General features: G+C 43.2%; 1 protein-coding gene across 7 annotated transcripts in view; it reads right to left on the bottom strand.

The window, feature by feature from the left end:
- The window catches only part of ANKRD44 (ankyrin repeat domain 44), a 162,033-nt gene that overhangs the window by 9,167 nt on the left and 137,898 nt on the right, over positions 1-14,968 (bottom strand). For 6 of the 7 annotated variants that reach the window (XM_028751819.2, XM_028751839.2, XM_028751848.2 and 3 more), the window contains 9 exons: positions 13,612-13,690; positions 11,417-11,534; positions 8,636-8,852; positions 7,675-7,762; positions 5,681-5,764; positions 4,745-4,890; positions 4,345-4,427; positions 1,610-1,692; positions 1,139-1,230 (listed from right to left, as the gene is read on the bottom strand). In XM_028751819.2, coding sequence (XP_028607652.2) covers positions 1,139-1,230; positions 1,610-1,692; positions 4,345-4,427; positions 4,745-4,890; positions 5,681-5,764; positions 7,675-7,762; positions 8,636-8,852; positions 11,417-11,534; positions 13,612-13,690 — 990 coding nt within the window. Of the gene's footprint in view, positions 1-1,138; positions 1,231-1,605; positions 1,693-4,344; positions 4,428-4,744; positions 4,891-5,680; positions 5,765-7,674; positions 7,763-8,635; positions 8,853-11,416; positions 11,535-13,611; positions 13,691-14,968 lie in introns of those variants that run through there. The other variant, XM_077917976.1, reaches the window with a different exon arrangement.

The following is a 14,968-nucleotide window of genomic DNA, read 5'->3' as shown; positions in this document are numbered from 1 at the left end:
TTCTTCTTTATTAGTAGGCATACCATCTCATTCTGTGTATATCCATTTGTATCTGAATTAGTGTTCGTGTGTGAATATTATGCAGGTTCAATTTGTAAGAAAACTATGTTTGTTTTTAAAATATTTACAAAAATATTTGTATGAATATTGAATGAAGATGAGATTAAATTCCAAATTACTCTGTTATATGGCCTGAATTTGGCCTGCATTTAGTTACATCATTAATACTGGCCATCTCTAGGTGTTCAAGAATGGGATACAAAGAGTGACCTTAGGTGTGCTCAGAGACTTGCATGTGTCCAGTGAGCATTTAATATTTATAATTTTATACCAAAACCCTTACACCATACCTCAAAGGGTTTTGAAACTTCCTTCAAACTTAAAAGAGGTTTGCCATGCAGCACTGGAGGACTTTTGTATAAGAAACCTACATCCAAAACCACCGTGAGCATGTAGAGTTTATCACAGGGCATTTTGGATCCTGCTCAAGGCGTTTTCGGTATCAGATCGCCATCCATCCAGCAATTTGCTTCAGTGCAAAAAGTTCAAAGCAAAAAGTGATTGGCTGTACAGAATTCAGTTTGACATAATATTACTGAGAGATGGAACTCAAAAGAGGCTTTCAATGAATGGCAGCGCTACCTGAATACTTAAAATCACGTCATATTTTCTGCTTCTACGTCCACAGGGTGGCAGTAACTTTCTTTGCATACCACATGTGGTCAGAACTGGAGATAGTATGATCTCAGAATTAATAAGGAAACAGTTAAACTGCTGGATCTCTCCACTCTCCTGAGCATGCTTTGATTAGGCATTTAAAACACAGCACTCTTCAGTCAAAGAAGTTAAAAAATGTTGATGGCTTTAGTGCAACTAGAAGATTCTAATTCTTACTGCGTTAAAGAATGACTGGTGGCCGTCAGTGAGGGCAAAACGAAGCAAAAAAGGAAAATAAGCTATTGTGTTTTATTTACGCTAAAGAAAAATGTGCTTTGGTGATGATCAAAATAATGTTTAACGAAGTCATACTGAACATCTTGTTACAATCAGCATTGTCTAACCTACTGGTGTGTATTTTAGAAACACACACGTGTTGAATAATGATGGATAGTTATTCTTCATGAGTGTTTTCACTTACCATTTTCATCTACGGCTCGTACACATGCCCCTTTCGCTAGCAACTCCTCAACTACCATCTTCAAGCCATTCTGTGCAGCAATATGAAGAGGTCTAGGAAACATAACATCTAGATTCAAGTAGGCTTGATGCATTTCAAAAGGTCTGTTGGGATATTATGCAGAGCACACTCACGTGCTTAAAGTATAGGATACTAGAAGTTATTTTCTGGACAATTTCAACATGTACTTATCATAGAATCTTAGAGTTGGAAGGGACCCGAGGGTCATCTAGTCTAACCCCCTGCAATGCAGAAATCTCAGCTAAAGCACCCATGACAGATGGCCATCCAACCTCTGCTTAATAACATCCCAAAAACAAAACCCAAACATGAACGCCGTATTTATAGAACACAAAAATTAAGTAGACTTTTAAAAACACTAAATGCCAGTTTGGGTCAACAAAAAATAAAATTTCATTAGGTTATACTTACGTTTGTAATGCATTATTTTTTGCATTGATAAGGCTCTGTTCTTGTATCTTGTCAAGTATCAACAAGGCACATTTTTCATGTCCCTGGAATATATAAATGCATTTATGTTCTTCTCGCTTTAGGAAATGATGAGAATCTGACAGTATTTAATTAAGCCGTGACTCAGTATTCACAGCCCCCTTTTATGCTATCACAGGTTAGCTTTCTGTAAACTGATCCAGGCCAATTTTTAAGGAACGCTATCAGATATGAGCAGACGAGGAGTGAATTGCATAGGAAAACTGGGGAAACTTATTAGAATGAGAGCAAGAACACCTGGTGGATCTTTTGTCTGTAAGTGTGTGTAATTTCTGAGCAGTGCTAACCTCAGATTAGCACGTATGCTAACCACAAGCCTGCTGTTCACTCCCCAACCAAAGTCATGGAACCATATTTTGGGGACATGGTCAAGTTGCAACCATTTTATGTCCCCCCCCCCCCCGGCAAAAAACTGTGCCACCAGCTTGACGAGGCGACAGAGCTGCCCTCAGCACCCCAGGGGATTGCCCCCTAATTTGCAACAGTGTCAGGGGGACAATGCTACCTCCAGCTTCATTCCCATTGGTTTTTTCCATCGCAAAGTAGGAAGAAAGCCGCTGGGCTGCTGATACCAGCTCTGCCACTGTGTCAAGTTGCAGCAAAGCTTTTATCCAAGAATAAATCTGAGAAAGAAAGCACCATATTTTTCGCTCTATAAGACGCACCAGACCACAAGACGCACCTAGTTTTTGGAAGAGGAAAACAAGAAAAAAAAGATTCTGAATCTCAGAAGCCAGAACAGCGAGAGGGATCGCTGCGCAGTGAAAGCAGCAATCCCTCTTGCTGTTCTGGCTTCTGGGATAGCTGCGCAGCCTGCATTCGCTCCATAAGACGCACACACATTTCCCCTTACTTTTTAGAAGGGAAAAGGTGAGTCTTATAGAGCAAAAAATACGGTACCGTAGATTCCGGCGTATTAGGCGACTGGGTGTATAAGACGACCCACGACTTTTGCTGTTCCGTTTTAGAGTTTGAGCGCCGCCAGGGGCAGAGCGCGCACCCCTCTGCCGTTGCAGCAGCAGCCCGAGGCGAGGCGTTTGGCGGTGGAGCACCGCACTCAGAAGGACTTTCCGCGTCCCCTTCTGTGGGGAGGGAGGAGGAGTGACGGCAGAAGGAGCACCTCTGCTCACCGGCTCCCTCTCCTCCTTCCCAACGCATATACCCGGCGTATAAGATGACCCCCCGACTTTTGGGGTGATTTTCCAGGGATAAAAAGTCGTCTTGTACGCCAGAACATACGGTAAATACCTTCTGCCACTCCATATACAATGGTGAGCCCCAATATACTGAAAAAATAAATAGGTTTATCCAACATGTAATGATTATTCCACTTTTAGCCTACTCCCCAAAATGAAAACAACAACAACTATGAGCAGAATCCTTCAGCCCAGTTTATTCTCTGCCCTTTGGTGTTGCCACTAGCAAATAGCAAAAGTCAACAATAAAATACAATTTCCTCTTCAGTTTATCTCATAATGCACCAAAAATAAAGGGTAATGATTTTGGAGCAGTGTTGTTTTAGGCTTATTTGTTTCCACTTATCCATCACCCTCCTTCGTAAGACAGTACTAGTTTTCAAAATTATTCCCAGTGTTCAGAAGATATACTGGCTAAGTTTAGCATTCGCTTGGTTCACAGAGATTTGCAAAAAGTGTTAGGAAGAAAGAAACTAACTACACAATCAGTGGGGGCACACCTCCCTTGTTTTTACGGTGTTGGGTTGTTTTAAAATTGTTTTTCATGTTGTAACCCACTCTAGGCCTTATGATGAAGGGCAGGCAACAAACAAAGAAACTACTTTTTATCATGTCTCCATTGCACACGCAGCCCAATTCACGTGGTAAATCTGGGTTTGCGCAAGGATTTCCATATGTGCAATGCAACTTCCACTCCATCTCCTCTCCCCTCCCCACCTGTCGCCCCAAAATTTGCTCTGGACAGTCGGGGAGGGGGAATTCAGGGTGGGGGTGCACAGGGAGAGAAGAAAGAGGGGAAGTTTGTAATCAAAAGTCCATGCGTGAACAGGATGACTTTGCTGAGTACCAAGTGCCTCTGATCATAGCTGTCAAATTACAGATTTGAAAATAAGGGACCAGCAGCCTCGAAAATAAGGGATCAGCAGCCAAAATAAGGGATTTTCAAAGCACAGGTAGGTTCAACTTCTGAGCCCCTCCAAGCCAAAGGCAGAAAGCCCAGCCAGCAGCCAAACGAAGCCTCAAGCGGTGGTTCCCACAGCGCAGCAACCCGGCAAAGGGGATGCAGCAAGGAAAACCACCGTCACCTCTCCGCTGGGAAGCGCTGAGCAATGCGGCTGATTTGACTGGCACAAGGGTTGCAAGCTTCACCCCCCAGTCATTCTTAGACTCCTTATTGGGTGAGCAACACAGCCAAGCAACACAGTTGGAGCCTCCCTCCTCCCTGGCCAGCATGGAGGGAGGGAGAGGAGCTGCTTCCTTTGAAACCCGGGAAATTTAAGGGATATCATCAATAAGGGACAGCAGCGGGACACAGTGCTGGGATAAGGGACTTTCCCGCCAAATAAGGGACGGTTGACAGCTATGCCTCTGATACAAGTATCATTATTTTGTTACACTTTTAATAATATCTTCTACACACATGGAACACACACAAACACACACAAATGCTTTTAAACATACTTTACTGCTAGCCAAGTGCAAGGATGTATTCGAGTTCTTATCTTTCAAAGTTAGATCAGCCTTCGCGCTGTTCACCAAAAAATCTAAGATACAGAAAGAAAACAGACCACACAATTACTCTTAGGCAGTTAAATTACCTTCAATCTCTGTTCACAGAATGTCCCATTTCCTAGTGTGCTCCTTGCATTTCCTAAAACTAACGAGACTCTAGTCCTGTACACCCTAATGAAAGTCTTGGCAAAGTAGCGTTTTGAAGTGAAATCTGGAGTGTCTGTCGGTGACATAAGCAGCAGCAGCGCTGTATGAAGATGGCTTTTTCTTGCTAAACACGCATACAGAATATCTGTAGACCTGTACAAAGGTATTCATTCTCATCAGTTCCCAGCAGCCAGGTACTTACCTACAGCACCCACGTGTCCTTTTTCAGCAGCCATCGTAAGTGGTGTTTTCCCTGAATTATCCGCAGCGTTTACTTGTGCATTGTGGCTTAAGAGAAGCTGCAAGCATTCTACGTGGTCCGCGAAGGCTGCTGCGTGAAGTGGTGTTCTAAGAAGAAATAACAGCTTTTTTTTAGACACTAGAGAATTTCTTACTAGTATTCTTACTTACCGTACTTTTCCGTGTATAAGACTAGGTTTTTTTTACTTTAAAATAAGGTTAAAAATCTGGGGGTGTCTTATACACAGATAGTGCATAAGCCCATTTTCTAAATTTGGGGTCTCCAAAAGTAGGGGGCTTCTTATACATGGGGGCATCTTATACACAGAAAAATACAATAGTTCTATTCCACTGCTAAGTCCAAGCTAACAACTTTTCAAAACAACGAATCCAATAATTCAACATTAAAGGGGGTGGGATGGCAGGCTGCTACTCGGATGAGAACATTGTTCTGTGGATGACACAAGAAACATGCACACATGGGATGCATCAAGTCCACTTTCATTTCTCCCATGATTTCAAGTAATGAGTTCAAGGTTTTTTTGTTTGTTTGTTTTGTCCCACCGCTTTACCCGGAAAATCCCGTGGTTTACTGCTGAATCGGAACAAATATCAAATGGGTTTTCTGTGGATTGAAGTGCCCCCCCCCCATTTCAGCAGTAAACAGCTGGCTATCACAGGGAAAGTGACAGGACAAAAACAAACAGACCCACTCTCAGTCCCCTAACTTGAAATCACGGGACCAAAGAAAGTATGGTTGGGCCTAAGTCTTATCTTAGAGAACTGAGAAATCTGTAAGCCCTGATTTTTTTCAGGGGACCATCAATAATGTATTTCGAACATATCTTAATGGGTTCAGTGAAAACAAACACACAGTCATTATCCGAGCAGTCCTTACCTTCCTTTGTCATCTTTACAATTGACAATGCCACCACCAATGGTCCCAATGAGTAGCGACGCACAATTTTCATGATCATTGATTCTATTGAGAAAACAGGTTTGCAAATTGGAACTCTCCTTTAATAAGTCACTCATTTCATAAACATACATCCTTTCCCCCTGGTTGTACTTCTGACTCAACAAAGCCTAGGCAACAAGTCTACATCAAGGGCTACTGTCAATGTCAGAGGCTATATGCTTCCAATGCTGTGGCACTCAGTTCCTGCACAGAAAAATATGCATAGAGGAGGGAGTTTGCACCTGCGGATATAAACTGTACCTGAAAAGCTCTTCCACAAGTTATGACGAATGCATATAGGGGGCCAGCAAAGATATGTGGGCACAGTCTTTTTTTTTACGTTCTCCCTGTGTATAGCTCTGGCACACAGCTGAGGATTCACATTCAGTAAAAACTCTGGCAGGAATCTGACTGAAGTGCTTTTCTTCTCCTGATGAATTAGAAGCTAGTTTTATATGAATCTGAAGAAGATGTAGTGTTCAAATGTCATTCTTTATTCCTAAGCTGCTCAGTGCAAGTAAAGATTTTAAGCAATACTAATACTGCCATTTCTGATGGGTAAAGTAAAGGTAAAGGGACCCCTGACCATTAGGTCCAGTCGTGGCCGACTCTGGGGTTGCGGCGCTCATCTCGCTTTATTGGCCGAGGGAGCCGGCGTACAGCTTCCGGGTCATGTGGCTAGCATGACTAAGCCGCTTCTGGCAAACCAGAGCAGTGCACGGAAATGCTGTTTACCTTCCCGCCGGAGCGGTACCTATTTATCTACTTGCACTTTGAGGTGCTTTCGTAATGCTCGGTTGGCAGGAGCAGGGACTGAGCAACGGGAGCTCAGCCCATCGCGGGGATTCGAACCGCCAACCTTCTGATCGGCAAGTCCTAGGCCCTGTGGTTTAAACCACAGTGCCACCTGCGTAATTTCAGTAGGTTTTTGTCATGGGTAAATATGTATAGGATTGCAGTCATGGCGTTTGACTTTTCTTGGTATTTCACAACAAGAGATGTTAGTTCCTTCTAGTTATTAAAAAAGAGACACTGTCCACATTCACACTTCCCACTAAACCATAGTTTAGTGTGATATGTACAAACTAGAATTCTGGTCAGTTTTGAAACATGCTAACTTCAAACCACTGGCCATGAAGCTGGCTTGTTTAAACTGACCCTAATTAGGGTAAACCACAACCCCCAGTTCAGATGCAGCAATAAGCTGATTTTAAAGGAAACAGAAAGTAATTTTTTCCAAAGTTCTCCTTCCAGCTACGTGGGAGAAAGAAGGGTGGCGAGGAGGATGCAAGCCTGAGGCTTATTCTAGAGCCCATGCATGCCGCACTAAGTTTAGTGTGACAAGTTAACATGGCCAGTGTGGGGAGGTAGCGGTAATGTTATCCAGCACATCCCCGGCAAAAGTAAAAATTATTGGTTCTACAGAGGACTTTAAACTGTTTCTATTTAAAAGATCAGAGCACAATGTGAAATCTAGGAACATAGCATGTAACAGAAAAGCTGACAATCAAATCCGAAAATTATGGTGGTGCGTTCTCAAATACGAACACTATAATCATTTCTATATTATATTTATTGACGTGACAGAGTGAAGAGTTCATAACACAATAATTGACAAGCAGGGGAATTAGGCAGGGCTGTGACATTCTGTAACCTTTATTCCTTTTGTCCTCAGAGTGAACTAAACCCGCATTTATGAATTTGCCCTAATTTTAGTTAACACTTCAAATGCCTTGAGTTTATTATGTGACAAGTGTACATTCCTACACCAATGATTTGAGAAGGGGAGCATTTTAACACCAGACAAATATATGTATTTTTGGGCGTGATCCAAGGATATCGTCTCTAGAAATTTTCTGCTGCTGTCCCTAGTTTAGCTTGACCTTCCGTTAAAGCCACAAGAAGTGAGCTTTGATGCAGCCGTTTCTACTTACACAGCACAGTGCAATGGAGAGAAAGGGTTCCCGATAAAGTTGCGGAAAGGTTTCTGTTCCAACAGTACCTCTATACAGCCTTCATTACCTGTAACAAATTGGGTGATTTCATGTTACAAAAGTGCTTCAGGATTGCTTGCAACTGAAATAGCTTATATAATGCAAATTAGCACTTCAGCAAACAGTCGTACCTTGGTTTTCAAATTTAATCCATTACGGGAGTCCGTTTGGCTCCCGGAACAGTTCAAAAACCAAGGTGCGGCTTCCAATTGGCTGCAGGAGTGTCCTGCAGCCAATCGGAAGCTATGGAAGCTGCGCCGGACGTTTGGCTTCCAAAAATCATTCGAAAACCGGAGCAATCACTTCCAGTTTTCGATCGGAAGCCGAAACGTTTGAGTTCAAAGGCGTCTGGCTTCCGAGGTTCCACTGTACTAAGGTGCCTCATACAGAGTCAAACTGCTGGCTCATCTACCTGTATTCAGATTGGAACACAGCTATCGCTTTGATTATGTTCTCCGAATTTTCTGATGAAGCCTTGGTTCAAAAGATGCACATAAAAGTGCATACATTTGCATGGTGAAACATGTAAAAATGAGTGTTTTAGGGGAATAACTGGATATAAGTGCAAGTTTTGGTGCTTTTGAAAAAATAGAAATACCTTTAACATAGAATTGTTCAACCCCCTGCAATGCAGGGATAACAAAGAGACAGAATGGAGCTATGATTGAGTACATGCTAAAGTGACACGGAACAAGCTGCTCCATCCCTCCTTAATTCTGCTTTGTGTTGTGATTATTAGAACGTGGTGCCTGGCATTTATTCACACTTGCAGTCTCACACCTACATGCTTGCCTGACTGCTCTTCTGAGAGCTTAGAAAAGCCATCAATCCTGGCTTCAACTTTACTTTGAACTCCACACCAACCTTAACATAGTACGCTGGGGGGGGGGGAGAGACTTACCATTATAAGAAGCCCAGTGCAAAGGTGTATAGCTCTGATTATCTTTAAAATTGTAGTCCCCTTCTGAAAGCGCCAGCTGCAACAATTCACTCAGCCATGTGGCATGACCACGAGCTGCTGCATAATGTAGAGGTGTCCTGCCTCTGGCGTCCTTACACATTATCAATGCTTCTTGTTCCAACAGCATTTGAACACACTCCTCATGCCCTGTCATAACCTGATTTAAAACACACATGCATAAATATATGGCGGGGGAGGACATTCAGAAGAGAACTGGATGGGGAGACGTAAGAAAAACATTTTAAATTGGTGTTTGCACAGTTAAGGGGGCAGTTTCGTGAAGAGTGTGCTCCTGAAATTCAGTCAAGAGGGAAACTAAATGAGAATGATGGAGAGGTTGCAAACAACTTATTTTCATATGTGGTGGGAAGAGTCCAGTGGTGGGTGGATTTCTGGGGCAGGCCAGAAATCACAGCAAAAACACATCAATTACTCACAGAGACATGCCTGCAATAAACCCAGAACCCAGATGCCAACTTTGCTGCCACATACACCCGGACAACACCATTACTGGCCCCAACAACATCACACATACCATCTCGGGACTATTTAATTGCTCATCGTCTAACATTGTGTATGCCATCAGATGCCAACAGTGTCCTTCAGCTGTCTATATTGGACAAACAGGCCAAACCTTACGCCAAAGAATAAACGGACATAAATCTGACATCAAGAATCACAAGACAGAGAAACCAGTAGGAGAACACTTCAATCTCCCAGGACATTCTATACAAGATCTCAAAGTAGCTGTTTTACTACAAAGGAATTTCAGAAATAGACTGGAAAGAGAAGCTGCTGAATTGCAACTCATTACCAAACTTAAAACCATGGAGAGACCTGGTCTGAACAAAGACATTGGATTCTTATCTCATTATACATGACAAAGCCATTTTTCACCTTCTCACCCCTTGCTTTTTCCTGTAAGACCTATTGCAGTCGTTAAGAGTCGTCAACAGGCTCATCACAGCTATCTGCCAATCACCCATTCCCACCACCCTTCTGAGTAATACCCCTCCCCACCTTCTCACTATATAGAAGGATCTGGCAACTTCTGTTTCAGTGTATCTGAAGAAGTGTGCATGCACACGAAAGCTCATACCAAGAACTAACTTAGTTGGTCTTTAAGGTGCTACTGGAAGGAATTTTTTTGTTTTCACAGAGACCCTTAAACATAGACCCACTTAGTATGTTTGAAAGATGTAACAAATCGATTTTGTCCAAGAAGTAGTGGCAGCATGGTTAGAAATGGCTAATGTGATATGTATTGATGGCCATCGCATGCAATCCAGTTCTATATTCCTGTTCCATTGTTGTACATCATGTAAGAAAATTAATTTAAAAATAAAAGGAAAGATCCATCATAGCAAATGTAGTGGTGTGGCATACACAAATAAGCCACCCGTTGCCCATTTGTTTCACATGCATGGAAAACATGGCTTTCGGCTTTTAAGGATACTACTGCCTGACTTAAAGAGCTCAATGCAAAAGAAAGCACCATGACTGCATTTCTGAAAAATCATATCCCTGGCTTCTTTATAGTGTTGTTTATAAGAGTACACCCACACTTTACACGAATTGTGTCGCCAGTGAAGTTACCACTTCGCTTGCCTAAATGAATTAAATTGGTAGCATCAGCCACACCACATGGTGACTCAACACAGATCATTGTGGTTACCACCTCAGAGAGTGGTTACCACCTCAAACAAGAGATCACAACACAACAAGAATGTTGAGGGTAATGCACATAAAACATTTCTTAGGGACAGGAAATGCTGGGACTGTGTTCCACAGTGTCAGAACCAAAACAGCAAGCCCCCCAAGCCCACTTCTCAAGAGCATACTGTTACATGTACACATACTGGGCGGGAGTCAACTCATGTATCCTGCTAATGGAAGTGTGCGCAATGGGACTCTCGTTCTTGCCTCCCCTGAGCCACCCACTCCCCCAAAATGGCTTGGGGGGGGGGCTCAGGGTAACCTTGAGAACAGCATACGGAGGGAAAGAGAGAGGGCAATTCCATCTGGCATGCTGAAAAGCTTGTGCTGATGCACAATTGCCATGGCACTATGTTGAATTCCTCCCATAGTTTTTGTTACCTTTTATTCTCTCCTCCAGTTAAAAATGTTGAAGCTTTTAATTGTCAGCAATTTAAGCAAGCGCGCGCGCACACACACACACACACACACACACACACACACCTTTCAATAGAAAACACGACTTGTGGAGTTTTTTGTTTAAGAAGAAAAGTTCATTTTACTACATATATTCCATATCCCTGATTGTTGTTTTTTTCCTTCTCATGGCAATTCTCTTTTCAATAATTGCCTTGGGTTTTTTTATTAGAGCATAAAAGTTGCTTGGCTGAACTGGACCCAGATGCATCTGGAAGATCAGGAATGAGGAACCTATTGTCCTCTAGAGCAGTGTTTCCCAACCGTGGGCCTCCAGCTGTTTTTGGACTACAACTCCCATCATCCCTAGCTAGCAAGACCAGTGGTCAGGGATGATGCGAATTGTAGTTCAAAAACAGCTGGAGGCCCAAGGTTGGGAAACACTGCGTTGGTACTCTAGTTGTTGGGGTGATGGGAGTTGATCCAACAACATTTATACTTTAATTTGGTGGTCTGTACTCGTTGAATACTATTATGTATGTTTCAGGCAGAATTTCAAAAGGCATGCAGCAGACACATAGGACAAAATGTTCTAAAATTAGCAGTTACCCCTCGATGTAAAGCAGTGCATCCCAAGGAATCAGCTGCATCCACTGATGCTTCTTTTTCAAGTAACAAGGCGACGGCATCTATGTGCCCATAAGCCACAGCTAGCATCAAGGGAGTTCTAAGAAACGAGAGACAACAGCAGTTTTAATCTTACTTCTGTGGGTTTTTTTATTCAACATGCTATCCAAAAGGACCTGCCGTTTTCACCAGACTTTGCAATGATACTCCCTCTTTCCAACATTCTTATTGCATCACATACTTGCTACACATAATTCCAGATATCCGATCCACAGGTATTTCTAAATTGAGCAGCTAGTGTAGCCTTCCACAGACTACAGTCCCCAGCATTCCTGGCCTCGTTGCCTGGGGCTAATAGGTACTGAAGACCAACAACATACAGGGCCATCGTATTGGGTTACCCCTGCATGGTGTGGTGGTTAAGAGCAGTGGACTCGTAATCTGGTGAACCGGGTTCGCGTCTCTGCTCCTCCACATGCAGCTGCTGGGTGACCTTGGGCTAGTCACACTTCTCTGAAGTCTCTCAGCCCCACTCACCTCACAGAGTGTTTGTTGTGGGGGAGGAAGGGAAAGGAGAATGTTAGCTGCTTTGGGACTCCTTAGGGTAGTGATAAAGCGGGATATCAAATCCAAGCTCTCCAAACCCCAAACTCTAATAATAGTCTGTTTGTTCAATCAGGAAAACCAAGTGGTGAAGGTATTTCTACACTGCAACAATTTCAGAGTTTTACTGATGTTGTCCCATGGGGGTGTGGGGGAAGAGAAACAGGCTAAACCCTTTCTCCCTGGCATGTTATATTTCCAAGTGTTGGGTTTTTTCTTTCTTTCTTTCTTTTCACAGGGCAACATTTGCACATAAATTTCCCACCACGCCAGAGCCTAAAGCAGCACATTTCAGGAAATTACTACATATGCTCACTGAATAAAGTGGCCCCAAGAAACAGATCAGAGAGTGGAGAGCAGGCCATCACTCACACAAACTGCTCTGCCTCCAACCAAAAGCCAGGAGGCTCAGGAGGAAACGTCAGAAGTGATGCCATGGCTGCCTCACTTTCCCCAGTGTCGGAAACCTCACTCAGCCTAATGGTAAGGGCCAGCCTTGGAAACAGATCCCAACTACGTCAACAACATCCTTCAATGCACCCCCTTACTCTTGCCTCTGTACGTTCCTAATGTGCAAAAGTAAATAAAGCATTGCCCTCGGGGAGTCTGTTGCAAAAGGTTTACCACCTGCACCCCATTTACCAGCAGTGGCCTGGTCTCCACTGACAAAAGACCACACAGAGAGGTTGTAATAGAGATGCAAGAACAGTACATGCACTGCATCACTCTTCCCCCTTGGGGTCTCGGCAAAATCCACACACACACACGGGCTTTTCTGCCTGTTGCAATCTTTGCTGGTAGCTTAGCTTATAATAATAATAATAATAATAATAATAATAATAATAATAATAATAATAATAATAATATTTATACCCTGCCCATCTGGCTGGGTTTCCCCAGCCACTCTGGGCGGCTTCCAACTGAATATTAAAAACAATACAGCATCAGACATTAAAAACTTCCCTAAAGAGGGCTGCCTTCAGTTGTCTTTTAAAAGTAAAATAGTTGTTTATTGCCTTGACATCTGCTGGGAGGGCGTTCCACAGGGCAGGCGCCACTACAGAGAAGGCCCTCTGCCTGGTTCCCTGTAATCTTACGTCTCGCAATGAGGGAACCGCCAGAAGGCCCTTGGCGCTGGATCTCAGTGTCCGGGCTGAACGATGGAGGTGGAGACCCTCCTTCAGGTATACAGGACCGAGGCCATTTAGGGCTTTAAAGGTCAGCACCAACACTTTGAATTGTGCTCGGAAACGTACTTCAGAAGCAGGTTGTCGAGGTACTGCCCCCCTCCCCAATCATTTTCAGCGTGGCTGTTTTGCCAAAGTCTGGAAAGGTCAGAATATCCTCTAAACTCGGAATTAATCTGTGTGCTTCCAAGACCGAAATAATTAGTGCAAAATGCACAATTCCAAACCCAAAGCTGCTTCCATGCTGCAGCTAACTTTATAAGAAACAGAAGCAGCGACTCTCAAGAGTCTATTACATTATTTTGATTTTGATCTAAATGCTAAGGCTTAAGGTGTTCCCAATATCACACATGTCACGCAAACAGATAAAAAACAAAGTCGACTTACTGTCCTTTCGCATCGGTCACATCAGGGTTATCTGCTACTTCTAACAAAAGCCGCAAACACGGAGTGTGTCCATTGATAACTACAAAAAGGGAAAACATTTTAGCATTCTGAAAATAAAGCCTAGAAGCTCATGCACTCTTACATCTAGTTATTCACAGCTGTCCCAAATTCTAGGCGTTTTCCCTACTTAGCACTTGAATATATGGATTTATATCTAGTGGGAATCAAATGACCAAAATATCAGTTGGTATAGTGCAGGGGGAACACATATGGAGGGGAAACGAAGGCAGACAAGGAGATATTGTAGAGCTGGAAAAGGAAATTTGGGGGGTGACTGAGGCAGGGAGAGGGGGCCTGCTGAACAAGAGGGCACTCCCCCAGTAGATATAGGTATAAAGGTAAAGAGACCCCTGACCATTAGGTCTAGTCGTGGCCGACTCTGGGGTTGCGGCGCTCATCTAGCTTTATTGGCTGAGGGAGCCGGCGTATAGCTTCCGGGTTATGTAGCCAGCATGACTAAGTCGCTTCTGGCGAACCAGAGCAGCGCACGGAAACACCATTTACCTTCCCGCCGGAGTACCCATTTATCTACTTGCACTTTGACGTGCTTTCGAACTGCTAGGTTGGCAGGAGCAGTGACCGAGCAACGGGAGCTCACCCCATCACAGGGATTCGAACCGCCGACCTTCTGATCGGCAAGTCCTAGGCTCTGTGGTTTAACCCACAGCGCCACCTGCGTCCCAGATATAGGTATAGAATGTACCTATTTGTATATAGTGGGTCAACACAACTGCCTGAATTTTTTGACTGTCCTTGGTGGCATAGCAATGGACACTTCTTGTGAGGGACAAGCTCCTGACATCAAAAAATGTTGCATTGTGCCACCAGTTGTAATAAAGAGAGCATTAAAATGTTGTGTGCCTGCACATACACACATGCAGCATGCTCAAACCCGGTCTGAGTGAACTGATATTAGCATACACTAGCGGCAAAAATTGTGGAAACCTTTTGGAGAAAGTGTATTTCTGAGGTTTGATGGCTCATAACACCACTTTTTTGGGGAGTAATACCATAAAATTATATACCAATGGAAAGATAATTTAATGAAGAATGTAATTCAACAAGGTTTCTTCAATTATCTGTATTCTATCAAAAGTTATAGCCAAATAATCAGAAAAAGGAGTGTTTAGAGACCCAATCAGGTGTCATCTTGTTTTGGCAATGATGGCTCATAGCACCACTTTCGGGGGGGGGGGGAGTAATTCAATAAAATTATATATCAATGGAAAGATAATTTAATGAAGAATGTAATACAATAACATAAATAAGGAGGCCATTTGTCAGTGTGTTATGTGAT

This window comes from Podarcis muralis, chromosome 1 (assembly GCF_964188315.1).
Source record: "Podarcis muralis chromosome 1, rPodMur119.hap1.1, whole genome shotgun sequence".
Taxonomy (NCBI): domain Eukaryota; kingdom Metazoa; phylum Chordata; class Lepidosauria; order Squamata; family Lacertidae; genus Podarcis; species Podarcis muralis.
The sequence above is the reverse complement of the archived record's forward strand: the minus strand, read 5'-3'. Positions and strand labels throughout refer to the sequence as shown.